The sequence below is a fragment of the Astyanax mexicanus genome, chromosome 4 (assembly GCF_023375975.1).
Source record: "Astyanax mexicanus isolate ESR-SI-001 chromosome 4, AstMex3_surface, whole genome shotgun sequence".
NCBI classification, from domain to species: Eukaryota; Metazoa; Chordata; class Actinopteri; order Characiformes; family Acestrorhamphidae; genus Astyanax; species Astyanax mexicanus.
Genome location: NC_064411.1, coordinates 11,483,934 through 11,511,086, shown reverse-complemented (window position 1 = coordinate 11,511,086; position 27,153 = coordinate 11,483,934). Strand labels below are relative to the sequence as shown.

The 27,153-nt window shown below is 36.6% G+C and overlaps 2 protein-coding genes and 1 long non-coding RNA gene across 11 annotated transcripts in view; 1 reads left to right on the top strand and 2 right to left on the bottom strand.

Annotated features, from left to right (window-relative positions):
* The window catches only part of LOC125801307 (zinc finger protein 585A-like), a 188,292-nt gene extending 164,923 nt beyond the window's left edge, over positions 1–23,369 (top strand). The window contains exon 2 of one of the 2 annotated variants that reach the window (XM_049477820.1): positions 21,521–23,369. In XM_049477820.1, the coding sequence (XP_049333777.1) occupies positions 21,667–22,722 (1,056 nt within the window). In that variant the 5' untranslated portion in view covers positions 21,521–21,666 and the 3' untranslated portion in view covers positions 22,723–23,369. The remainder of the gene's footprint in view (positions 1–21,520) is intronic. The other variant, XM_049477821.1, reaches the window with a different exon arrangement.
* Positions 1–27,153, bottom strand: part of LOC125801101 (NACHT, LRR and PYD domains-containing protein 12-like) — a 431,224-nt gene that overhangs the window by 26,359 nt on the left and 377,712 nt on the right. The window lies entirely within an intron of this gene.
* On the bottom strand, positions 972–8,419 carry LOC125801581 (uncharacterized). The gene is made up of 3 exons (XR_007438761.1): positions 8,278–8,419; positions 5,517–5,636; positions 972–1,049 (listed from the first exon to the last, which is right to left on the bottom strand). It is a non-coding gene; the product is annotated as an uncharacterized LOC125801581 (long non-coding RNA).

Genomic DNA, 27,153 nt, shown 5'->3' with positions numbered 1-27,153 from the left:
TATTCACAGGTTCCAGACTAACTTCTTCATAACCGTCCCAGAAGCGTCCCGAAGCTTTCTGTCAGCTGCCCCAAACTGAAAAACGCTCGTCTAATAAATATACATATTTTAATTTCTTTAACAATACTGTTGAATATATTTGTGTGTTTGTTATGATGTCACAATGTCATCACCTGATTAGATCATATTTACTATATGTATTTTATAGATCTGTATCTAGTTAATAACATGTATTGGTAAGAGCTACACAATTACACTGTATTATAAATTAAAAGGTATATTTTTTATACTGAACTCTAACAGAGATACAGATCAGAACAGAATAGAAGTCTTTCTGTGAGAAGCTTCATTCCACAGCTTTAATATCAAACCCAATCACTTCCATCTGATCTATATAAATGCAGCACTTCAGGATTTCCTCATTTCTAATGCTAATGTAAACCCAGACAGCGTGTGGTAAAATCCGAGACGGATCCTCACAATGGATCTGGTCCAAAGTTCACTTTCACTACAGATTAATCCGATCCAGATTTTGAGCAAATAGTCACATTTATGTTAAAATATATGGACCATATTTTTGAACATAAATGTGCAACCACCCCATACCATAGCAACCACCTAGCAACAGCATAAAATCACTACAGGAACCACCTAATACTGTTCCTGTGCCAGAAGGAAACATATTATTAATATTAACAATTAGATATTAAAGGCAGATATGTACTTTAAATACAGATTAGAAACACATTCTTCTATAAGAATAACTGGCTGGTTTGTTAAGCGTTTCTCTGTGTTTAAATACAGCACAGGGTTCTGACTCTGGTCCAGGAGAAACTCTGTTCTCAATATTTTAAAACTGTAAAATATGCAGATCACAGCTCCAGGATTAGAGCTGAAACCATTACAATACAAAACTACTTTACATATTAAACCCATCACTTAATTTACTCACTTTAGGACAGGAGGTCCTCCTACACTGCTGGAGTTCTGAAGATCCATCATTTACTCTTCTTCATTCACACACAGCTGAACACTGCCGACACCGACCCCTGAGAACAGATCAGCCGTTACAATAAAACCTTTATTCTTACAATAATGACATTATCATCAGAACTGCATTAAACAAAACCTGATAAACTAACAAAACAAAACAAACAGAGAACGATACATAACAGTGTGATTTACCCTCATTACACATTATTCTACACATTACAGAAACATTTACTGTTACTATAATGATTATAATTTAATTATTATTAGTAATATTACTGCATTACACAACATTATAAATATACACACTGTTCTATTATTATTAATGATATTATAATGTTACTGAATCAGAATAGAGAGATTATTTAAGTATAATCAAGGGCGTAGGAGCGGGCTTGACATTGGGGGAGACACATTTGCCAATATAAACCCAAGCCCACCCTATAGTTTTCTAGAACAACATTTGTGGAAATTACTTTTAATCACAAATAATTTTCTGTATTTTGTTTATAATTAGTTAACATCCAAGTAAAGGTGATTTTACAACCTAAACATGTTACTGCATGTTACAGTTACTGTTGTTAGAAAAAAATATGCATGCAATGTCTGAATTATATACATATGAAAAAAAGGGTCAGTTAGCACCTAATATTTAAAATAATATAACAGATTTGGTTACATTTTCTCCACTCACAAAAAAAAAAAACGTTGGGTCCTGCGCTTTTACTATTTTTCTACTGAGAGTTCTTCTTAAGATTTTGTCCTTTTATGTATAAAGAATGTAACTTTACGTTTACATGTGGTCTTGCTGTGAACTACAATGAACAGAAGTCAGGTTAGATCAGTGTTTCTTAACCCTGTTCTTACATATTCTACTGCATATTAACACTGTTCTGCATATTCTACAGCTTCCTCTGCTTTATATGCATTTAATAAAGTAAGGGGTGGTATGATGTGTCTAATACACTGCTGTATATACATGATTAATTTAGGCTCCATAGATAACTAGAACTAAATTAATTTTCATTCATTATAGCTTACAGTAAGTTCTGTAATCCTAAATTAATAAATTTCACAGTTTGAAAATGAAACAGTGATTAGCTGATCAGGTACAGGGCAAGTTGAACATTTCATATATAGTTTTTTTTTCTTTAATCTTGACTCCCAATCTAGGTAATTCCAAAGTTAAGCTAACTCACTAACACAGCTGCAGTTTATTAATCACAGTGGGTTTTGATCTGTGTGCTGATTTAGAGTGGTGTATTTTTAACCAGCTATCAGAGACATATCATCACAGTTTACATGGTTAGCCATTAACCATTACCTTTCTTTTAGAAAAATCTCTGTGTATCCAGATCTGATTTAAAATCAGCTGAAGCTGCTGCATCCCGATACCGCTGCTAAATCTTACAGCGAGGAGGCGGGTCTTCCCCCACCAGCACACGCCGCAAAACCAGCAAGCTGATTGGCTGTTTCTACTAGAGGCGGGACTTAATACCTGAACCGGCTCCGTGATTGGTCCGGTCTGTCTCCTCATTAATAGTACAGATGATCTGAGCGAAACGATATCATTTTTGGGGGGACAAATTCACCTGTTTCTAATATTATCTAATATAGACATGTCCCACCCATCCCCCATAAAGAGGACTTGCACTCGGCTGGTCTCGTCCACAGTCTCCGAGTCCACCTCACCCAGAGACCGAGACAAGATTCCAAACAAGGTCGAGTCCGAGACGAGACCGAGACCGCCCGTTTTTGGTCTCGAGACTCGAGTACTTCAACACAACCTAAATACCACAGTAAATCAGACTGAGAGAAGGAACAGAAACAGTCACATTCTAAACTTCAAGCCTCCTGAACCTGACAGACTGGTTCTCATCTACTCAGCTGTTCTTAGAAATTTCTGTGTAAATAAACTCAAGTCAACCCTGAACATCCAGATTTCTGACTCCTGATAAAATATACAGACTCTGATTTACAGAATCTTCCCTCTGATCATTTCTGCAGTACGACTTTTATATCTTCTCAAATTCTGAACTGATGGATGGATACTTTTATTGATCCCGAAGGAAATTTAGCAGCCGGTAGCAGTTACACAACACAGTAGAAACAAACAGCAATAATAGGGGAGGTACAGTAAGAAAGCAGAGTAAGAAATATAAGACTATAGAGGTTCTAAACTGAGATTTGAAATATTAACAATACTTATTAGATATAAATAAATTTAAAAAATGCTGAAAGAAGAATATATACATGAATATCTAAATACAAAAACTATACAAAAGTGTCAAAGTAAGCAGCCGTGGATATGAGGTAGTGCAGTAATACAGAATAAATTAAGTATAAGGGATAGCAGGGAGATGGTTCATTGGAGATGTAGAGATTTATTTAACTCTATATGCACTTGACAAGCTCTCCCCTCTGTTATTTAAGTTTCCTAGAAGAATTAGGGTTATTTATGTATTTATTATGCTTACTTCTGATATATCAACACTGAGAGAGAAAAGGCTACTTCTAGCTCCAGATCCATATCTGTAAACAACATTTCAAACTTCCATTTATCATCATAGAAGTGGAATCTACTACTGTCTGCTTTTACAGCTGCAGAACTCTTACTGGATAATGGATGGATCACCTGTACACTGCACAGAAGAGCTTGGATCCTAACTCTACTGGCCCTCACGTCCACGGATCTATCTACTGCTCAGATACATGAAGCTAAAACCAGAACTGTGAAGAGATACAGCACACGGCTTTTAATAAAGTGAAATCACTTCTTTTACGGGTGTGAATTCTCCTTTCTATTACACCCACCAGCTGGATTTTACTTTCTTTTTCTTCTGTCCTTTTTTTTATCTGTCAGCAGGGCTGAGAATGAGGAACTGTCTGTATTTTTCTTTTCTTCAGAAAGAAAAAACCTGTTGGAGCACATTTTACTCACATCAGAAAAAGGTCAACTGTGAATGTAGTTGTGTGAGTGTGAGTGTGTGTACTGAACTGTCTTTAATAACGCTGGGGTCATTAGTGAGTGTAGTTGTGTGAGTGTAGTTGTGAGTGTAGTTGTGAGTGTGTGTAGTTGTGAGCGTGAGGGAGAGAGTAGTGGTGTGAGCGTGTAGTTGTGAGTGTGTGTAGTTGTGAGTGTGAGGGAGAGTGTGGTGGTGTGAGTGTAGTTGTGAGTGTAGTTGTGAGTGTGAGGGAGAGTGTGGTGGTGTGAGTGTAGTTGTGAGTGTGTGTGTAGTTGTGAGTGTAGTGGTGTGAGTGTAGTTGTGTCAGTGTGAGTGTAGTGGTGTGAGTGTAGTTGTGAGTGTGAGGGTGAGTGTAGTGGGGTGAGTGTAGTTGTGAGTGTGTGTAGTTGTGAGTGTGAGGGAGAGTGTAGTGGTGTGAGTGTAGTTGTGAGTGTGTGTAGTTGTGAGTGTAGTGGTGTGAGTGTAGTTGTGAGTGCAGTTGTGTGAGTGTAGTTGTGAGTGTGAGTGTAGTTGTGAGTGTAAGTGTGAGTGTAGTTGTGAGTGTGAGTGTAGTTGTGAGTGTAGTGGTGTGAGTGTAGTTGTGAGTAGTTGTGTGAGTGTAGTTGTGTGAGGGTGAGTGTAGTTGTGAGAGTGTAGTTGTGAGTGTGAGTGTAGTTGTGAGTGTAGTTGTGACTGTGAGTGTAGTTGTGACTGTGAGTGTAGTTGTGAGTGTAGTTGTGAGTGTGAGTGTAGTTGTGAGTGTGGTTGTGAGAGTGAGGGAGAGTGTGAGTGTAGTTGTGAGTGTAGTTGTGAGTGTGAGTGTAGTTGTGAGTGTGAGTGTGTGTGTAGTGGTGTGAGTGTAGTTGTGAGTGTGAGTGTAGTGGTGTGAGTGTGAGTGTAGTTGTGAGTGTGAGTGTAGTTGTGAGTGTAGTTGTGTGAGTGTAGTTGTGAGTGTGAGTGTAGTTGTGAGTGTGAGTGTAGTTGTGAGTGTGAGTGTAGTTGTGAGTGTAGTTGTGAGAGTGTAGTCGTGAGTGTGAGTGTAGTTGTGAGTGTGAGTGTAGTTGTGAGTGTAGTTGTGAGTGTGAGTGTAGTTGTGAGTGTAGTTGTGAGTGTGAGTGTAGTTGTGAGTGTGAGTGTAGTTGTGAGTGTAGTTGTGAGTGTGAGTGTGAGTGTAGTTGTGAGTGTGAGTGTAGTTGTGAGTGTAGTTGTGAGTGTAGTTGTGAGTGTGAGTGTAGATGTGTGAGTGTAGTTGTGAGTGTAGTTGTGAGTATAGTTGTGAGTATAGTTGTGAGTGTGAGTGTAGTTGTGAGAGTGTAGTTGTGAGTATAGTTGTGAGAGTGAGTGTAGTTGTGAGTATAGTTGTGAGTATAGTTGTGAGTGTGAGTGTAGTTGTGAGTGTAGTTGTGAGTGTGAGTGTAGTTGTGAGGGTGAGTGTAGTGGTGTGAGTGTAGTTGTGAGTGTGAGTGTAGTTGTGAGAGTGAGTGTGAGTGTAGTTGTGAGTGTGAGTGTAGTTGTGAGTGTGAGTGTAGTTGTGAGTGTGAGAGTAGTTGTGTGAGTGTGAGGGTGAGTGTGTGTACAGACCTCCTGTTCCTGTCTTTAATAAAGCTGGGGACCCAAATCGCTCCAGTTCAGGGGTTGTTTTAACCCACCGGGAGGTTCCACCGATTGGGAGGGAAAGGGGCTCACTTTTCTCAGGGGAACCTGAAGAACAGAACAAAATGGACATGTATAAATTATAGAACATGATCAGTAATATAATAATACTTATGGGTAACGGCTGTTTGAAGTAACCTAGTTTAAACAGTAATACAGAACTGTGGGTTTGTTGTTATAATTTACCCTGCCAGAAAGAATGGAGTCTTTGGGGGGCGGGGCTTCTGCTTTATATGTGGCTGTTCTTACCATGATAACCCATCATTTATTTCTGTGTGAACAGTTTGAATAAAGATTACTTTAAAAAACTTTTTCTTTGCTTTACTTAAACACTTTTAGTTTGGTCTCCTATTTTGAGAGAATCACTGAGAACATTAGTATTTTTAAGTTGAAGAAACTTTTTATTGCTTTTTAGTTCAGACCACGCCCCTGCAGATTCTCATTGGGCTTGTTCTGTGGAAGGTGCTAGAAAATCTTTTACTTTCAAACAACATGATTTGTTTTTTTCTGTATTTTATTTTTATTATTTTATTATTTTCTGTTCTTCTGAGAAGATCTACAGACATCCTACAGTTGACTCCATTAACCAAGACACCATTTTCTGCCTTCAGCTCTTTTTACATTTAGGAATTTGTAAGAAGATTTCCAAGTTCAAGAGACGTTTTTCTTTTTTGCAGTTGAGGCTTATCTTAAGTTGGAAAATGCAATGTATTTTTTTGTGGATTTTTGTGTTATATCATTGTGTAAACAGCTTTTGAGAATAACTCTGAGCATGATAGTATCCAAACTAGACTAACTAGCTAACAGTGTTAATGTTCTGCTGTTACACTTTGTGGTTTGTATTTTTAAATGTGTGTTTTTACCAAAAAATGCACGTATTGTATTTTGCAAAATACCTAGATTAATGTTATTTTTTTGTTTGTTTAATTCAATAATTGCTACCGCAGAACAGGTTGAGAATGTATTAAGTTGAAAAAAATAATTCTGAACAACATTTCTTACTTACTTACTTTTTTTTAATTGGCCAGATTTAAGACTAGGTTGTAGGTTCCTTAAAAGTACTGTCTTGTTTCTAAATTTAAATATTTTAAATAAAAAGGAGGAAAAATAAATATACATTTTCTTTATTGATCATGATATGTTTTTTTAAGCTTTTACAACAAATGTAAGTAAAAAAAACACTTAAAAAGTTGAGTTTAAATAACCGGGTAGAACAGTTTACACTACAGCATATTTTAAGTATAACTATTTTAGATTTAAATTAATTAAACTCAAAATGTTTCTTACAGGCATTTAGACTGAACTTACCTAAATGAATAGATTTTCTGTAGTATGCATTACTTAAAAAATGTAGACAATCACTTGCCTCAAACTCTTGAAGTTCAATCAACTTTTCCGGGTTTACAGTTTTTACATTTTCTCCAAAGTGAGTCTGAGTCCGGTGTGTAAAGAGTGTGAATGCAAATAACCTACACCATCCTTTTCTTTTCATTTTTTAAGATTTTTTAGTTTGACTTTTCATGTTGTGTAAATACATTGTTTGTGTTGCACCCAATTTTTAGATCCTCCCCACTTTATGATCCATCTTACACCCAGAGACCTTATTACACTATTCAGCCTCAGGTAAACCTAAAATCCCCCATACATTACACATATCAAACCCCAGAACCTAATAATAATATTCATATATATAAATATATAAAATATAATAATCTAAGCAGCACAGTGCCGTCCATCTGTTATCAAGCATCAGCCGCTAACTCAGCTCTGAAAACAGCTTCCAGCCTCCAACCTTCACTGCTGATCCGGTTAATCACTAGCATTGAGCTGCATTCCAGTTTTCTGAGATCAATCACTAAAGACTCCACTGAACTACAGCCATAATCCACAGATCATATAAACCCCCAGAAAACAGGGGACAATGACCCCAAAAATACTTCAAAAAGCACCCAGAGCTGGAGAGTTCTGAAGTTTCCAGCATTGAGTCCAGACCCAAATCATACTGAACTCCGGTGAAGAGATCTTAAACCTGATCTTAAAACTGCTGTTGGGAGAAGAAACCCTTCAGATACGAGAGATCTGGAGCAGATTACAGAAGAAGAGTCCAGAGTTCCAGCTGAGAGGTGGAAGAAGCTCCTTAATGGTTACAGGAAACAACTGATTTCAGTGTTTTTTTTTTCAAGCGGTGTGCAACCAAATATTATTTTGAGGGTGCCAATAATTTAGTTTGGTCTGATTTTGGAATTTTGTTTGAAATGTTATATATATTTTATATGGTGTTTTTTTCTGTTTTTTTGTGTGTCTATTTACAATACTCTCAAAAGAAATCATTTCAGGGGTGCCAACACTTTTAGCCATGATTGTATTTGAATATTTAAATTTCAGACACTGAACTGTTTCAGCCAAACAAAGAAACAATAAAGCATTTCCACCTAAACCCACAAATCACTTCCTTCTTTTAAGGTTTAATGGAAATAATGAGATTAATAAAAATCTGTCTAATAAAAAGCTAAACATCAGCTTCACCCAAAACAGAGGCATTATTGTTTCACACAGGGATTCTTTTACAACATAGTAAAATTCAACCTACAAACTTCAACAAGACTGCAGGATCAAACTCACTGTGTAAGAAGGAATATATTTTTTATAAGAATTAGATCATTTAAAGTTAATCAAATATTAATCCTACCTTTATATTTCTGGATTCTGCAGTAAAATCAGTCGTCTGTGTCGTAACGCAGCGTCTCTTCATAAACTGAAGGTATTTCTGAGGTGTGTATCACATTAACTGGTTAGACTGGTTTTTAGATCGTTTAGTCAGATTTTAGAATGTTTTCAGGTGTGTCTTCATATGAACACAAAACAACACAGCAGAGTCTCCATCTAGTGGGCAGTTATTAGAAAAATCTGTATTATTATTCAGCAATATTTTTAAAGTATTCCTGAAAGGATAAACTATAACTTTTCACATACAATGTTCCAAAAACATCCTGAAAACATGTAACATAATAATGATTTGCATCACAATGTAACATAACAAATATAAATAAAAATTCTTATGCAGCATTCTCAGTTTCACAAATACTTTCTTTATACTTAAATACAATAATTAAACATACAAAAATACAACATAATAATCACTTTGGTTTCACACAAATGAATAATATTAAAATGTTAGACATTTTATATTTGAATCCTGGTTCCTTACAGTGTTTCTTCCTCCAGCTCTGAGTGAGTTTTTTTCACAGCCACTGTTTTATATATATATATATACATATACACACAGACACACACACACACACACATATATATATATATGTAACAGACTCATTACTACACCCTTCTCAAAACCAGCTGAAGGGCCACGCAGACACAGGGGGCAGAAGCCATTTTAAAAAGCTTTGATTGGTTAGAACCACTGTCAGTCACTGTCAGTTTAAATTAGTTGCTTTTTATTTTAGTAAATTTATAAAATATATGCTTATTAAATATTATGTAATGATTTACATGCACCTATTGTCACCCCTGAAGGGTTAGAAGGGCCTCACTGCACACCACTGACAAAAATAAAGATGACGGGACTAAAGAAAAACATCTTTTACCCATAAAAAGTGGCACTGACATTATTGTATCTAAACTATTATTCACTACAGTATTCAAACTAAAAGTAATATTTAAATAAAATATCTTTAAAATGCACACTTTCTAAAGCATTGCACTTAGGAAAACAAATTAAAAACACATAGGTATATAGTATTATATAACTTTGGCCTGTAAAGTGATAATTGTATAAAGTCATGAAAAATGCTAAAAGTAAATACCCTGTCAGAGCAGTAGAGGGTGCTACATGCAGGGACTCCACTTTAGTTCAGGTTGAAGGGCGGGGCTTCACACTGGGAAGGAGCTGCAACACTGGATCCTGATGCTCCCATACTACACTCTAGTGTCTGTTTGGTGGAACAGCTCACACTGTAAACTGTACACAGCACAAGGTGCATTTCCTTCACTCTCCCCATCAAACCTGACTTTCTCCCCAAAAGCTCATTAACAAAATTCCTTAAGCTATCTCAGCTGTACTTACTTCTTATTTATTTAGCTATACATTTACAGACACTGAATATTTCTTATGTCACTACTTCTATAGGCCAAAAACATATATGAATGTAATGTATTTAACTGAAACTTATCTATACAACCAATCATTTATAAAGTAAAATCTTAACAATATCAGGGGTGCCCAGCCTTTCTTATACCATCGTAACTATGTGAAATTTAATTGAGTTTTATGTATTATTAGGAACACACATCAGGCATTACAACTGCAGTTATGATTGGGAATAAAATCTTTGTCAGGGAGTAACATAATGACTGATTGAGCTCAGTTTCAGACCCTGCAATAAACTGAGCTAATTTGACTCTGATGTACTGAGCTGTACAGCTTTGTAGTGTTGGAACACTAATAGATTGAAAGAACTCCTCCAGGGTTTTACAGAGATAAACATGTGCAGTAATCCTTGGAAATAAAATATTTTCAGGGATTAAATTAATAACTGATTAAGCTCAATATTTGAGCCTGGCCTGCAATAAACTGAGCTTATTCAGATCATTAAGAAGATAAACATTCCACAGTAATTAAACTAAAGACATTCTGGGCTTTGTATAGAGAACATATTTGTGCTGTTTAACTTTTTCTCCAGTATAACAATCGCTAAGAAAACAAAAGCAAGTATCAACGAATGAGCAGAATGCCACTGACCTGAACCTGCTGGCGTAAATCTGCTGGATTAAATCCCTTCTCCAAAGAACGGAGCAATAGCTTCCAGCACAGTCAGAAACCGAATAAGGCCCAGACCTGGTCCTACGTTCAAAAAGACACTGGGCTGAGTCCGGTCATCATTGTAAATACTTGATTTGATATCTTCTTACTGGACTTTATTCTACTTTTGAAAACCTTTAGAGATTGCTAAGAATAAGAAATGCCTAAAAACTGTAAGAGTTTATGAGGAGCTTTCACTGTTGCCTCTTGTTAGTATTTCACTATTTCTATCATTAGTTTTCTTCCTTAATGTATATTTTTATGCTGTCTTCTACTGTGGTTTATATGTATCATCGTAAAACTTTAATTTATACATTTATATTTATATATATAAATTGGCTCACTCTCTGAAGTCAGCGCATGTCGTTTATTTCAAAGAGCCGGCTAAGAGTCTGACCCATCACTACTAATAACTACAGTGCCGTAGTTTAACACTTTATTGTTGTGCTTTTGTACCAGAAAAGAATGTAGACTGTTAAAACTTACTCCTATCACCATGTTCTGTGTTACAGGAACCAGAGTCACTGAAGATCACAGTGGAGATGGAGATCATGGGAATCTCCACAAAAGGCGATGAGACTGTTCTCCTCAGTGACACCATGGAGGAGTTCAGCGTTCCCGCCACTGTGTGGAGTGGTGACGTTAAAAGTAGCTGTTGTGAGGGAAGGGGAGGTCATATTAAACATTGAAAGCCCACTTTTTAATCAACCATAATGTGGTAATTTGACAAGTTTTTGTGTTCAGATTGTAATATTTCTTAGCATGTTCTGTTAGGGTTTTTTGGGGGGGTGAGGTTGTATGTGTTTGTGCTTTTGATTTTTGATTGTGTGTGTTGTGTTTAAACTAATTCAAAATAAAATGTGTTTAATTGTTTTTATACCTGTCTTTTGAATTTAAACACATTCATTTAAGCTTACTATCCTTTCCCTGCTAAAACAAATATTCTATGGTTTCTATATTTTTCTGCTGGTTTTGTGGTGTTTTGCAGTGTTTTTCTAAAGGGTTTAACAGACCTTTTAAACCCTATGAAAGTATTTTTTTATAATTGGCATTTTTCAGAAAGGCAGGGCCTTGTGGTTTATGATCATAACAGTTTCTGCTTTTAAGAGTTTACACTGCTGGGCTGAAGATATACTAAACCATAAAGAGGCATATCTGTGCTGCACCACCATTTATTCAATGGTATTTGGATATTAGCATTTAACCAAAAGTTTTAGAACACAGCTCAACCAGCCAAAAGTATTGGCATTCCACCATTTAGCCACAGGCAGTAGCTTTTATACTGTTTGTAACAAAACAAACGATAGTGTGATATAAACTTCGTCCAACACTGTATTGGATGATTTACACTTATGTATGTACAGGCTCACAAATCTATTTCTTTATTTTAATAGTTCCTATAAATGTTTTGTTACAGATGCACACAGCAATGAGACGATATAAATAATAGTTTATGCTAGACGTTCATTATCTTTAATGTCTGATTTGTAAACCACATTATCACATGCACTGTATAAAACTATTCGCCATTCCCTGCTTCTTAAAAGTTTTTATTAAGGACGCAGACGGCGCGGTCGGTGCGGGAATTTTTTTTTTTTTTCTCCCCTGCCTTCATCTTCAGGTGGGTCAGAATCAATGACTTCCCAGAGCAGATTTATTCTTTGTCTGATTTCTACCTCAGAAGAGTGTCAGACTGTTTATAAACAAATACTCAGCACAGAATTTCAGATTACCACACAGCATTTTCTATCCAATAAGTAATCTCTTAGGAATGTGTCTGATTGACATCCCAAAAACCGCACCGTCCACCAACTGTTGGTCCTCTGCCCGGGGCACCAGGAGTTTGGTGATGCATTTCACCCGGATGGGAGACTCCTTTTAGTAGAGAGTCGTCGACTGTGAAAACATTCTGTGCAAACAAAAGAGCACAACGGACTAAATATAAAATATTTGTTATGTTTCACCTAATTTATTGTATTACCCATGATTCAACTGTTCATATGCAAATATTTTATTTGTTGATTGGTTGGGAGAATAAACCATAATATTAAACTGTTTTGGGTTTTGTGGGGCTATTGTGCTGTTATTGTTCTGTATATGTAACGCTTGGTACTATTTAAATAATATGAAAATAGATAAAAATATATCTTTTTTAATTGCTTGGTAGAGATGCGTGGTGTTGTTTCCACCCAGACACTTTAAAATGGGGACACAAGTGCTGCTAAGTAAAAAAATATCTATTTTAATTATTTTCATATTATTTTTTATTATGTAATATTTAATCAGTGCTAAGTGTTACACAACAGAACAATAACAGCAAAATAGCCCCACTTAGTCCAAAAACAGTTTAATAATATATAGTTTGATAAAATATTAGAATATGAACCGTTTAATCATGGGTAATACAATAAATTAAGTGAAACATAATGAATTAAACAGTATAAACATGTTATTTTGTATGTTTGTGCTCTTTTCTTTACACAGAATGTTTTCACGGCCGATGACGCCCTACAAAAAGGAGTCTCCCATCCGAGTGAAATGTATCACCAAACTCCTGGTTTCCCAGGCAGAGGGCTGGCAAGTGGTGGACGTCGCGGTTGTTGCTATCAAGGGCGTTGGAGTGGGTTTGATATGGGGGGGGGGGCTAATATGAATTAAAGCCCACCCTATAGTGTCTTAGAACAACATTTATGGAATTACTTTTAATCACAAATGAACCATTTTTTGTCTGTACTTCTGTTTGAGGGACAACAACACCCCAACAGCCACAATGGACAGTCGAGAGACTGCACGGAGAACCCTGCCAAGCACCAGTGAACTACCAAAGTCCACCAGAAGTCTCAGAATCTCCTTATCATCTCCTAACCTATGTGGCTCAAAACAAAGCAACAACCCCAACACATGGCTACACAGAGAACTGAGAGCAGCAACACAAAAAAGGCTTCGTATTCCTGCATCAAAACAAAATATCTGAGCTGATCAGAATAATTATGGCTGCAACTGACAATCAAAATACTATGCACAGTATTTAAAAGTACAGTTGTCTATGCTCTCTGGGTGGGTACAGTAGGTGGCGCTTTATCTTGAAATTCATAATTTCTATTTCATTTTTATAATACTTAAGAATACATAAGAATATGTAAGTCTTGATATCACAATCTTACCTATATTGTTTACATCTTATATATTACCTTTATCTGTTCTTTGTCCAATCCACTTTATGCAAAATTATAATCAGTAAAAATGTTTATTTGACTAAATTGGAATTAAAATATTTTTACTGATGAAGCAATGGAGCAAATTTGGTTGAATTCTAAAGCCCAAAACCTTGGCTAAATTGTGGAATACAAATACTTTGGCTGAGAAGTAGTCCAAAAACTTTTGGTTAAATGGTAAAATTCAAAAACTTTTGGGTAAATGCTGAAAACCAAAAACTTTTGGTTAAATGCTTACGTGCAGTATCTCTCTCTCTCTCTATCTCTCGCTCTCTCTCTCTCAGGTGAGCCATGGGAGAGAGTTGTGGGTGGAGACTACGAAAGGACCTGAACCAAGATGGCCGACAGAGAGAGAGAACCATGGGGTATGCTTTAAGGCCAATGCGCTCTTGTAGCCTAATTTTATTGTATTACTTCTCTGATGTGGTTAACTTAATCCCTCTTTTTGGCTAAAAGACAACTCTGTACCACCTGGGTATGCAAACAGGTAAACTAGGTGCACCTGTACATTTTTACATCATGTAGGAGTTGTTTGTATCGGTCCCTAGGTAAGAGGGCGGGTGCTACCCCTTGTATTTAGGTTATTAGTTAGGGAGTATCTTTTCTTTATATTCTTTTTGTACTTAATTTGGCTTTAGGTAGTTTAATGTGGTTATGTTTTGTTGTGTTCTTTTCTGTAGCACCGTCCATAGTTTACATTTCCCAGAGTGGTACTTTCTTTGTTGTTTTATACAGCATATGTAAATAATGTAAATACTGCCATGGTTTGTTGTATGTGCAAATGAGTGGTGGGAAGCTAAAATTAAATCAGATTTTTGTACCGCTATTTACTGCCTGTTCTCCTTTTTTCTTACTTAAACTCTGCTGGCTCTTTGACTTAGGATAGCCATGTGTTATGTTCTCCATATTTTTCTTCCTAGACACATGCGGAGGATTTTAACACTTAAATCTAAAAATGTTTGGTTAAATGCTAAAACTTTAGATGAAATGCTAAAATCTAAAAACCTTTGGTTAAATGCTTAAATCCAAAAATATTTGGTTAAATGCTTAAGTCCAAAAACTTTTGATTAAATGCTGAAATCTAAAAACTTTTGATTACTAACTGGTTGCTAGGTGGTTGCTATCATTTCTAAAGTGGTTGCTAAGTGGTTGCTTGGTAGTTGCTAATGTTTTCCAGGTGGTTGCTAAGCTGTTGCTATCGGTTGATAGGCAGTTGCTATCATTTCTATTGTGGTTGCTAGGCAGTTGCTAACATATTCCACATGGTTGCTAGGCAGTTGCTAACAAACTCCATATGATTGCTCAGTGGTTGCTAGGCAGTTGCTAATGTTTTTCAGGTGGTTGCTAAACTGTTGCTATTTGATTGCTAGGCAGTTGCTATCATTTCTAAAGTGGTTGCCATGCAGTTGCTAATGTTTTCCAGGTGGTTGCTAAGGTGTTGCTAACTGGTTGCTAAGCCCTGGCTGGGGTGCCGGGGTGTCCAAACTTTTGATCAGTATCTGCTCCATACAGCAGCTCCTCCAAACACACACTGTACTGGAAGAGCAGGGGAGAGAAAGGCCCCCCATTCATTCCTATGGGGAAACTTCGTACGACAATTGTCAATTGTCATATCGTCGAAATTTCCGTAAAGAACGTCCGATTTTTGTCTTCATATCTCAAAAATTGTGACCTATGTGGATGTTCAAAGTTGTCCCCTATTCATTTCCTATGGGGAAAAAAAGTGCACGTTTACGAAGTTTTTACGAAAAACGTACGATATATCGCTTAAAAAGCACAAGCAACCTAATCGGGTATAGGTCCTACGATACTGCTAAATTTAGTATTTCTACGTCACAAGCTGTAGGAGGAGATAGTGATTAAATTTTGAGCGCAGAATAAGATAATAATAAGAAGAAGATTACGAAGAACAGTAAGTTGACTTTTCCAAGCAAACTTAATAATAAAGTACACAGAGAAACAGATACAGGAATACAGAGTGTCCTTTATGATCAGCGGAGCTAAAAAGATGCTCAGTGAGTGTATGGTCATAGGTGTATGGTGTATGGAGCTGGTCATAATATTCTGACTTGACTGTGTATAAAATGGTTAAGGGTAAATTAAATACATTCTTCCACAAAACAAAATTGGTACCACATTAAAATAAGACTTTATAAAGGGTTTATACATGGTTTACAATTAGTTTATTAATGCTTACTAATTAGGTTGTAAATGCTTTAAAATTATTAATAATCAGTTATAACACATATATAGAAAGGGCAACAATATAGATGGCTGTGGGTTCATTATTTCATAACAGGTCATTGTTGCCCTTTCTATGTATGTGTTATAACTGACTATTAATGATTTTTAAGACATTTACATCCTAATTAGTAACCATTAATAAACTAATTGTAAAGCATTTATAAACCCTTTATAAAGGTAGTCTTATTTTAAAGTGGTACCACAAAATTAGTCCCTGTATGGTTATAGTGTATTTTCACAGCATTATTTAACACTATGTTTTTCATAGCTAAATTCAACCCGGATGCAAGCCACTAGAGATGGGCCTGTTCCTGTTGGTGAACTGATCTTAGAAGAAGAGGGAAAGCACCACGAGGTGGCGCTGTGGAGAGAGGCAGCGCTGGCAGAACTTGCCCTCTTGCAGCTTACAGAAATTACACATCTGAATATTGTGAGGTAAATTATTACTGTAGCTGTTTAAAGGAGGTGGTGTTAATGTTGTTATGGTTGTGTGTTGAGTTGTTTCAAGGGCAAAGCAAACTCACATTGTTATACAAGATGTACACTGATTACTTTAGATTACATTAAAGTGTCATTTCTTCCGTGCTGTCCCAGGAAATATTGACAAATGAGAAATACTGTAATTTTTCGGTATTCAACTGTTTAATGGTGAAAACTGGAAAAAATATTTTTACTTGCAGAAACCTGATAAAAAACAGAAGAGGGATTGTGGTGGTTGGAGTCTCTGTGGGAAGCAACACCACTCTCCTTTTGACAGAAGATATGGAGAAGCTCATCGTTCCACACAATGTACTGATCAGCTAATTAAGCGCCTTCCAATCATCGTAAACATTTCCTATGAGGGAGGCGTTATTTGTTCTATTGACAGCCCAGCCTTTACAGAGGCATAAGGCCTTAAAAATGTCTTTTCACATACTAATCCAGTTCTAATCTGACCCAAAATCTGTTTTTTCGTCCCCTGTTTTCTCCTTTTTAGTTTAGGGGAGAAGTTATATACATGGACTTGATTTGTAGTCAATAACGAGTATAAACTTTTGTTGAATAGCCCACCTCCGATCTCCCCCAACATTCCGAAATACAGTGCGATAGTTTATATACACAATACCTTCAGCTAGTCAAACCACAATAAGTCAACTGACAAGAAATGCTTAAAAATGCATAAATATTATAGAGATATTTTCAGCAACAACTGGAAAGTTATGCATTTCCCCGACATTAATTTTCAGACCTTTCCTGGCTTAACTACGACAAGGAACTGTGTGTATAAGAGTGCTTTAATAAACTAATCTGTAGGCACTGTGTGTATAAACAGTGTTTTTAATAAACTATCTGTAGGAACTGTGTGTATAAACAGTGTTTTTAATAAACTATCTGTAGGCACTGTGTGTATAAACAGTGTTTTTAATAAACTATCTGTAGGTACTGTGTGTATAAACAGTGTTTTTAATAAACTATCTGTAGGAACTGTGTGTATAAACAGTGTTTTTAATAAACTATCTGAAGGAACTGTGTGTATAAACAGTGTTTTTAATAAACTATCTGAAGGTACTGTGTGTATAAACAGTGTTTTTAATAAACTAATCTGTAGGAACTGTGTGTATAAACAGTGTTTTTAATAAACTAATCTGTAGGCACTGTGTGTATAAACAGTGTTTTTAATAAACTATCTGTAGGAACTGTGTGTATAAACAGTGTTTTTAAAAAACTATCTGTAGGAACTGTGTGTATAAACAGTGTTTTTAATAAACTATCTGAAGGTACTGTGTGTATAAGAGTGTTTTAATAAACTAATCTGTAGGCACTGTGTGTATAAACAGTGTTTTTAATAAACTATCTGTGTACTTTTAAAGTTCTCACTGCCTTGCTTTAAATGTCATCATCCTTGGAATTCTACCAGTGAAGTGTGGAGCTACTTTGAGTTTGTTGTTAATGGTGTAAAAATAGTGATTTTTTTTTTGTATGGGTTAAGCTATGCCCCTATCACTAGCATTGTAGTCTATTGGGAGCATTAGCTAACAGCGCTGTATTTCAGAATGCTGGGGAGAACAGAGGTGGGCTATTCAACAAATGTTTGTATTTGTTATCATGATTCACTACACCCTAAGTCCATTTCAGTTCACCCTTAACAACAAACCATTCTGCTATCTGAACTTTTTTTGTTCCATATTTTTCATTCTGTTGTTCACTTGTGTTTTTGCCTTGGAAAAGTGTTTATTTATTAAGCCAATTGCACTACCTCACATCATACTACACACACAGATGTTCATATCTATGTACAACAATGAAATACTTATATAATTAAATTGTTAAAATAAAAACACATTTTTGTGCATTATATTTATTGTTTTATTTTGTTCTTTTTTTGTATATTAAAAATAAAGTTATTGCTGGAAATGAATCAATCTGCTGTCAACTTCAGGAAGCTTCGGTTGATTCATCACTTCAGAACAACCTCAATGTACAATGTACAAAAGTTATAAGTCACTCAGATTTAGGAGACTCAGTTAGTCTTATTTAGAAAATGTTGACCATACATTTATTATGATATAAAATTGTAAAATGTGAAGTTTTAAAAACAGTTAGGTTTAGTTATTCTTGTGATTCGACTCCTACTGATTCATTGAACAGAATAAAGTGAAGCTTGTGCAACTGGAAAGTTATTCAGCTCTTTCTGAGGTAAGATGTGGTGGATATGGTGGTGATAAATTACGATATTATAAAGTCACTTTTCATATTGTATGGGAATAAGTAATGTTTTATGTGATGTATGATAATATGGAATATGTTTATTTGTATATCATGTATTTATGGTGATACGTTTTTTATTATTATACGTTTATTCGTTGATAATCTCAGAGGCTCACTTTGTGGCTGCTAGCTAGCTTTCTAGTTATAATTACCAAACATGAACGCTAGCCAACACCTAAACGCGGTTCTCTTTCAGAAAAAAATACCTTAAATGTCTTTAATTGATACTCGGATGTACAAATTAAGATCATTCAAGTTTTCAAAGAGGTAAAACCCGCTTTCAGTGTCTAGCCATAATAAGAGAAAGTGAGCAGCTAGCCATAGCTCACTTTATCTCAGTCCTAGGCTGTATTCGAAATGGCATACTACTATACTGCATACTGCACTAGTATGTACTGCATACTACACACCGCCCAGTATGTAGTATTCAGTACTGCAACACTTTTGATTGTAGTACCCTACACGGTCCCGTGACACACCAGTCAGTGCTCTGAAGTGCTCAGAATTCCTCAGAGTGAGTTGTAAACAGAAAGAACATGAAAAATGTCCTACCTTTTCATTATCAAGACTAATGAGATCTGCATACTGTCCAGAACTGCAATTGCTGCTTTAATTTTAGAGTTTAATGTAAGTGCAGTTAACCCAATTCTAACAACCATTTAGTAGCAGCCCCCACAACCCAAGTAAGTTCCAGTTAAATATGTTTTCCTATTTATTTTAGTAGATTACTATTTTCATCTATGTAAGTACCAACAAGAAGAAAACATTTAAACAAACTCTCATTCATATTTACACAATCTCAACAATAAAAGAAATGAGACAAGTTGCATCACCGCAGAGATAATTATTAAAGCTTATAAACTGCAGTTTTAATCCATTTAAATGAGCTCTGGGTGTAACTCCAGCATCAGTAGCAGTAATGCTAGTAAATCTACTTAATACAAAACATTAGTTTTAGAAAATGGAAATATGGAGGTATGTTTTCTTTCCTATTTTAGTGAAATACTTTGTTCTACTTTGTAAAATTAAAGGAAAACTCCAGAGAAGTAGTTCTACAGTGTTTTAAATGAGAGTTTTAGCTGTTTAGCTCCATTCAGCTCCATGCATTGAGGACTCCCTCGCGGGCTCCCTCTAGCGGTGATGGGTATAATGTGATATAGCGGGGGAGGGGGCGGGGCTCTACATAACCCGGATGAGGCTGAGCTTCCGGGGTCTGTAGCTGGAGAGGAGGAAGAGCGGGATCAGCTGAACTACAGAAGGTATGGAGAAGTTTCTCTCTCTCTCTCTCTCTCTCTCTCTCTCTCTCTTTTTTCAACACGCTGTTCTACATTCACTCCTACACCCACACCAACACCACCTTCAGCACCTTCAGCATGTGCAGCATTTACACCACCAGCACTGGATCTTCTCCTAGCTCTGCTCAGCAGTCTGACTCTGACCCACAGACACAGGAGGGGGGTTTGAGTAGGGGGTCGTGGAGCTGGGGATGGGGGGGCTTTACAGATCATACACAGGATAACGGAACCTCACACTCCTGCCCCCCCCCCCCCTCCCCCACATCACTAACACACACCTGAGATAAATCAGTTCTGTGGAAATTGTGTGATCAGTCTCTACACATTTCTTAGTTACACTAGTTTAGTTTAGTTTAGTTTAGTTAATTTTCCTTTACTTAATCCGGTTCCTGGTAAGTTGCTGGTAAGTCATGTGACTCTCCCGTCAAAATAAAAGTCCACTTGTAAAATATTAAATGTAAGAATGAAAGATTTAGTGATTATAGTGAGGAAAAGTTCAGGCAAGAAGAGGAATTTCACAAGTAACATTTATTAGCTTACTGATTTAACAGAAAACTTGCTATTTCACTGTAATAACAAACACAAATATTAGCAAATTACAACATCTTTAGCCCCGCTGTTTTTAAGAAATCCCAGTTAAACCATTACTGTGGAATACAGTCTCCAGCTGCTCTTTTGCTGATACTTTAATAATGATGATAATAATAATAATAATAATAATAATAATAATAATAATAATAATAACAAAAACATGAATTTGATAATAATAAGAAGAAGAAGAATCACACTTTGAGCAACTTGACAAAAATACACAAACATTTATGTAAGAGGTTAAAAAGACTACAAAAATAATTGAAAAAGAACTACATCAAATAATATGAATTCTTACAAATTGTTATAATTGTGTTAACCTTTAGTAAACAAAAGAGACTCTTATGTTTTACACTCCTGTTGGAGGTTGGTTGATGTGTTGTAACAGTAAAAAGGTCATTATTTTGCTGTGATTTTATTTTGAACTACAATTCCCTGCACCAACAAGGCAACTGCATGTTTTTTTTATTAATTATCCCTCCGCACCCCCCGTAGCTCCAGAGGAACTTGAATGCAGCTCCGTGAAAAAGTGCTGTTTTAAGCAAATATAAGGATTTTTGAGAAAAGTTACTGGCAAAATGAGCTCTTATATCAGTTCTAGTCACTCTTCTGTGCATTTTTAGCGGGTATTGAAGCATATTTTGCCTAATAATTAATTATTTCTGCCCCGGTCGGTTTATCGGATCAACATTTCCAAAAAACACATCTTGAACTCAGGAGCGCGTATCACTGTTAGCCTGAAGCCAGTGTGGTGGAAAATAATGAACTGTTATCAGGTTTGTGAAGCATTGATTTGGATTAATGTATTTGGTTAATGTGTGGAAACTTTTATAAATTGGTTTAAAGGAAAAAGCTTTGGACATCATCTGTCGTGATCAATGTAGAACGAATCAAGCATCGGCAATGTGATTCGAACCTCAAAGCTTCATATTAAAGGGTAAACATCACTCACTTAGAATCTCTTTAGTTAATTGACCTGCTTTTATTTTAATATTCAATGGCATTTTTCTTTGTGTTTTCCAGAAATTAAAATATTTTCCTGAAATTCATCACCAACAACCAGGATATTTAACTAAGAGCAAAGGTAAACTGCTGAAAGAGGTGAAGCAAAAGCCATCCAGAAGAATCTCCAGAACACGCAAAAATTGTTTGCTACATTTAAAAGACAAATGAAGCCAAGTCCCGACATGGAGAAACATCAGCACTCTGTCAAGAGTTTTACTCAACAGAGTGATCTCAAAAAACACCAGTGCATTCACACAGGAGAGAAACCATATCACTGCTCAGACTGTGGGAAGATTTTTACTACCCAGAGTGATCTCAAACAACATCAGCGCATTCACACAGGAGAGAAACCGTATCACTGCTCAGACTGTAGGAAGAGTTTTATTACACAGAGTAAACTTAAAATACACCAGCGCATTCACACAGGAGAGAAACCGTATCACTGCTCAGACTGTGGGAAGAGTTTTACTATACAGAGTAATCTCAAAAATCACCAGCGCATTCACACAGGAGAGAAACCGTATTACTGCTCAGACTGTGGGAACAGTTTTACTCAACAGAGTAATCTCAAAATGCATCAGCGCATTCACACAGGAGAGAAACCGTATCACTGCTCAGACTGTGGGAAGAGTTTTACTGAACAGAGTGCTCTCAAAATACACCAGCGCATTCACACAGGAGAGAAACCGCATCACTGCTCAGACTGTGGGAAGAGTTTTAATCAACAGAGTTATCTCCAACAAAACCAGCGCATTCACACAGGAGAGAAACCGCATCACTGCTCGGACTGTGGGAAGAGTTTTACTAAACAGAGTCATCTCAAACTGCATCAGCGCATTCACACAGGAGAGAAACCGTATCACTGCTCAGACTGTGGGAAGAGTTTTAATCAACAGAGTACTCTCAAAATACATCAGCGCATTCACACAGGAGAGAAACCTTATTACTGCTCAGACTGTGGGAAGAGTTTTAATCAACTGGAGACTGTCAAACGGCATCAGCGCATTCACACAGGAGAGAAACCGCATCACTGCTCAGACTGTGGGAAGAGTTTTAATCAACAGTGTAATCTCAAAAGTCACCAGCGCATTCACACAGGAGAGAAACCGTATCACTGCTCAGACTGTGGGAAGAGTTTTACTAAACAGAGTCATCTCAAAAAACATCAGCGCATTCACACAGGAGAGAAAAATTTCCCAAATTTGTCCCATGGCAATTAAAAGCGCAAATCATAAATTCCACCAGAAACAAATATGAACTGTATTTAACAATGGATTTTACAGGTTCAGCAAAACTATTCTTATCCAGGGATGATGTGTATAGAATTCCATGTTATGTTTTTATGTCTTTTAAGTTTGAATATTCCAGGACATTCTTTGTGAGACAGACTGTTTTTAGGTTAGTTACTGTTGCGCAGTAAGGTTACAGGCTCATTCACTCCCTCTGCTGGTGTTCTTGTTTGTCTATGGTTCAGTCCAATTAAAAATCTGTTACTATAGAGCATAGGTTGGCAATAGGCGGCCCGCGGGCCAGATGAGGCCCGCAAGCAAGAAACATCTGGCCCGTGAGGTTGAACTATAATGAAAAAAAAATCGGACTGTCCGTCTCAAAAATGCTCTTTATTTAGAAACTTAATTTTCCAAAACAGAAAAATTTATTAAAGATTTTTGATAGAGCCACGGGCTGTTAGATAACTGCTAGCTTCTTTATTCTGTTATTTTTTTTTAATTCGTTTGTTTTTTTTTATTTAACAAACAGGTATATCATTAATAGCGCCCCCAATGGTCAGTCCACAGATTTCACCCACATCAGCCCACTTGAATGTCTGCTTGTCATTTTAAGAGCGCCCTCCCGCCACCGCGCCCGCCATTCCGTTCTCGTTTTTCCGCCCATTCTTGCCGAGGCTCACTATCTCCTTATAAAGGCGTTTTTCACGGCCATGTCCCAATTCAACAGCCGGAGCAGCGGGACCGCGACCCTGACAACACGGGTTCGATCCCGCGTGAGGAGCGGTGTGTTTATTTATTTATTTTTTCCACGTCTGCACAGACCTGATTGACTGAAGAGAGTGGTTGGTGATATTACCTCACACGTGATTGGTCTGTGATTTACTGCGCCGCAAAGCGTGTATACAATTAAATCCTTCTCAATAGGTTTGGGTCCGGACCCGGACCACGGTCCGCCCGTGACCTCTGTTCTATGCAAATTCCCCGAATTTTCCTCTTCTGCTCACTGCTCAACCACCAAACTCGCTGCTACTGTGTTGCCAGTTGCCAGTGTTGTATCTTAAAAAGTCCACACTAAACTGTGAGAGGTTTAAGCTTGACGAGAAATATCGTCACGTCTTAATCTCGTGAGATCTCGTGCCACGATACAGGATTTGCTATTTTACTGACCAAATGTATAAACAAAGCATTTCCTGTTTTACTGTCTATTGTTATTGTTAGCTAGCCTAGCTAAATGTACAAATGTAGCATTTGCTGTTTTAATGACTATTATTATTGTTTGCTAGCTAGCTAAATGTTCAAATATGCAGTTTGCTGATTTACTGAACATTATTATTGGTAGCTAGCCTAACTAAATGTATAAATGTAGCATTTGCCGTTTTACTGACTTTTATTATTGGTAGCTAGCCTAACTAAATGTCCAAACAACAGTGTTTGCTGTTTTACTGACCATTATTATTGGTAGTTAGCCTAGCTAAATGTACAAACAAAGCAGTTTAACAGTGTTTTACGGCCGGTATTTATTTATTTTTTATTTCTTGCCTATTTTTTTTCTTAAATGTGTTGGGAAAAACAGCACTACCCTCAACTGCTCCAGTGCGTTCCCCTTGATTCTTTTGATGGAAGCCCGAAGTAGAGTTGATAGAGAGACAGGATACTTAGATCTTCAGCAAATCAGCAATTTATTACAACAGAGCTCTGGGAACCCCTTCCACTCAGACAGAGTTTCAGTAGAAGAAGTTCAATGATCCTTACATTTGCAAGACCTTATATCCCCAAAATCCCACCAATACATACTGTGCAAAGGTCAGTTAAACGGTTCCTCAGCAACTGTTTCTAACTGATTAAGTTAAATCATTTATTGATTACTACTGTTTTCTATGTGTCCTCCGGCCTCATCTCTGCTGCTTAGGCGCTGACTTCTGCATTACATGCTACATACTGGACATTCAGTTTTGAGGTGTCAGCCTAACTGTCCTTTGCACACTCACCCACATACACAGTTCAGGTCCAATATCCAGAAACAACTCACTAGTTTCAGACACTTGAGTCAGCCCAAACAAGATCACTCACATGACACTTCATTCTCTTAATCATAATCAGGTTTTTGGATTAAATGTCATTTTGTCTGATCAGCTGAAAAATACCTTTAATATTAATATTTACTGTTTCTTAACAAATGTAATTTGTATTCTCTTTCAAGCATTCATTCGGTATCTCAGTATGGGATACGCCACTCTCGCATATTCCTCATGTAGCCCCGGCTAATATATATATTATATATATATATTACACCTTTAGATTTTACAACTGTGAGATAAAACAGATAATACAAATAAAACTGATATAAACTACAAAGTGAAATATACAAGTTAGTGGAAAATTAACACTACATATACATATAATACAGAATAAGATACAGAAATAATTTTAACTATACATGCAGAAAAAAATATGTAATAAAGTTAAAAATAAGTAAAGTAATGCTTAATCTTCCTTTGTTAATTTTGATTTATGTGGTAACTAATATGTGGAAGGAAGAAAAGCTTGCGCATTTACTAACAATTCCCTACTTTACCACATGATGCCACTAATTCCCGCTCTCCGCACACTTTTGAAGGCATACGCATGCCTCAAACCTTGCTTAAATGTACGCTCGTTTTCACACCAAGTATTTCTTTATAAATCACAATTCTTGCGTGAGATGTTGCTTACGCACATTTCTGCCCTCTTTTTATGCGTACGCACTCTTTATAAATGAGGCCCCTGCTCTTTATGAGGCTTTGATTCAGCAGTAGATTCTCTCCTGTCAGATTCCTGTCAACATTAGCCTGTTAGCAGCTAACAGAGTTAGCAGTGAATTAGCTCTCTTTCTCTTATACTGTTTAATAAACTGAGAAAAGCACGAATAATTTATGGGTAAATTTATGAGATTAAACTAATTCAGATTTAATTAGTATAATTAAAGGCTGATTTTTGGTAAGTTAGGAAAAAGCTGAATTAGCTAGCTTCCTAGTGTTGGCTAAGCTAGCTACTGAATGTACCCAAAGTTTCTGAGGAGAAAGAGCATTTATTTTCTGTTTTCTGTGACCTAGAAAGGTTTTTAAACGGTTTGGAGGAACTAATTGCCACCATTCTAACAATTCTACAAATTACTATCTGTTTTAAGCTAATTTGCCTCAGTAAGAGTAAATTATCCTCAAATTTTACCTCAGTTTATTTAATTGTTAGCGTTTACTAGCTAACAGATTTAACGTTTATTTACACAGTTCTTAAACTTAAATTTAGTTGTTTTTTTAAAACATTACTCACACCTTCACTGTTTCTTATAATTCATATATTCTTTTCTCTACAGTGTACAAATCAGTGAGTCTTGGTGAATGTTTCTGTTCTTATTATGGTAAATAGGGCCTGCAGAGATTTAATAGAGGAATCTGTTCTTTAGAACATAATGTTTTATATCATTGTTAGAAGCACAAACACACCTGAGATTATTTATATTTATTTATATTTTACAATTACTGTTACAAAGAGCCAACGCTAGTTAACTAGCTAACGCTAACTAGATGAAGCTAAGTACCCAGTAAGCTTTCTAACTTCTAAACTGAACGGTTTATCAACCAAACAGCGCCTGGGTGTTTCAATATCCACTTAAATCATGTACGTTTTATTCAGTCTTAATGAACTCTGGACTTCACATGTTAAATAGCTAAATGTATATAAACTAGCTGGTTAACTGGATGGCAGTACCTGCTGTGGTCGCGCTGCAGGGTTCTGCACGGCTCCACGTAGAGAGAGAATAGACACTCCAAAAACGTCTCTCTCTCAGAAAAGCATCTCAAAAGTCCTGCTCAGGTTTATACAGGAAAGATCTCTGAGTAAATGCTCCATGTTAGCCTAGTTCAGCTTCATCTTCATCCATAATCTCCACAAACAACAAGCTCTTTTACGCTAGCTCTGTAACTAGGCTCTGAAACCAACCAACCTCGTGACGTCACCAGTGCTGCACGGGCAACATGGCGGCGCCCTAGCTCAAACGTAACAAACATAAATATATTATAATTTAGTGTGTAAACATTTTATATAAAAAATCCCATTATATTTAATCCCTTAGAAAACTTGTACAAACAAATGTTTCATGTCCCCTTTAAATATGTGGGCCCACTCTAAAGAATACACTCATAAAGAACAGAATTATAGATGAAATGAACAGAACTAAACGGTGCAGGTCTGGTTCGGAGCTTAATGTCCGCTTTACTCTAACGAGCAGAAATAAGAGTTTCAGATTTACCTCAGATTCAGTGAATATGAGCGGGAGCAGAGCGCGGGGTCCTGCAGCACGGAGCGTTTTCCCTCAGAGGAACTCTGATCCACGCGGGGACTCAGAGCGCTCTCTGGTTAGCAGTGTTAGCGGTCCTGGTGTTC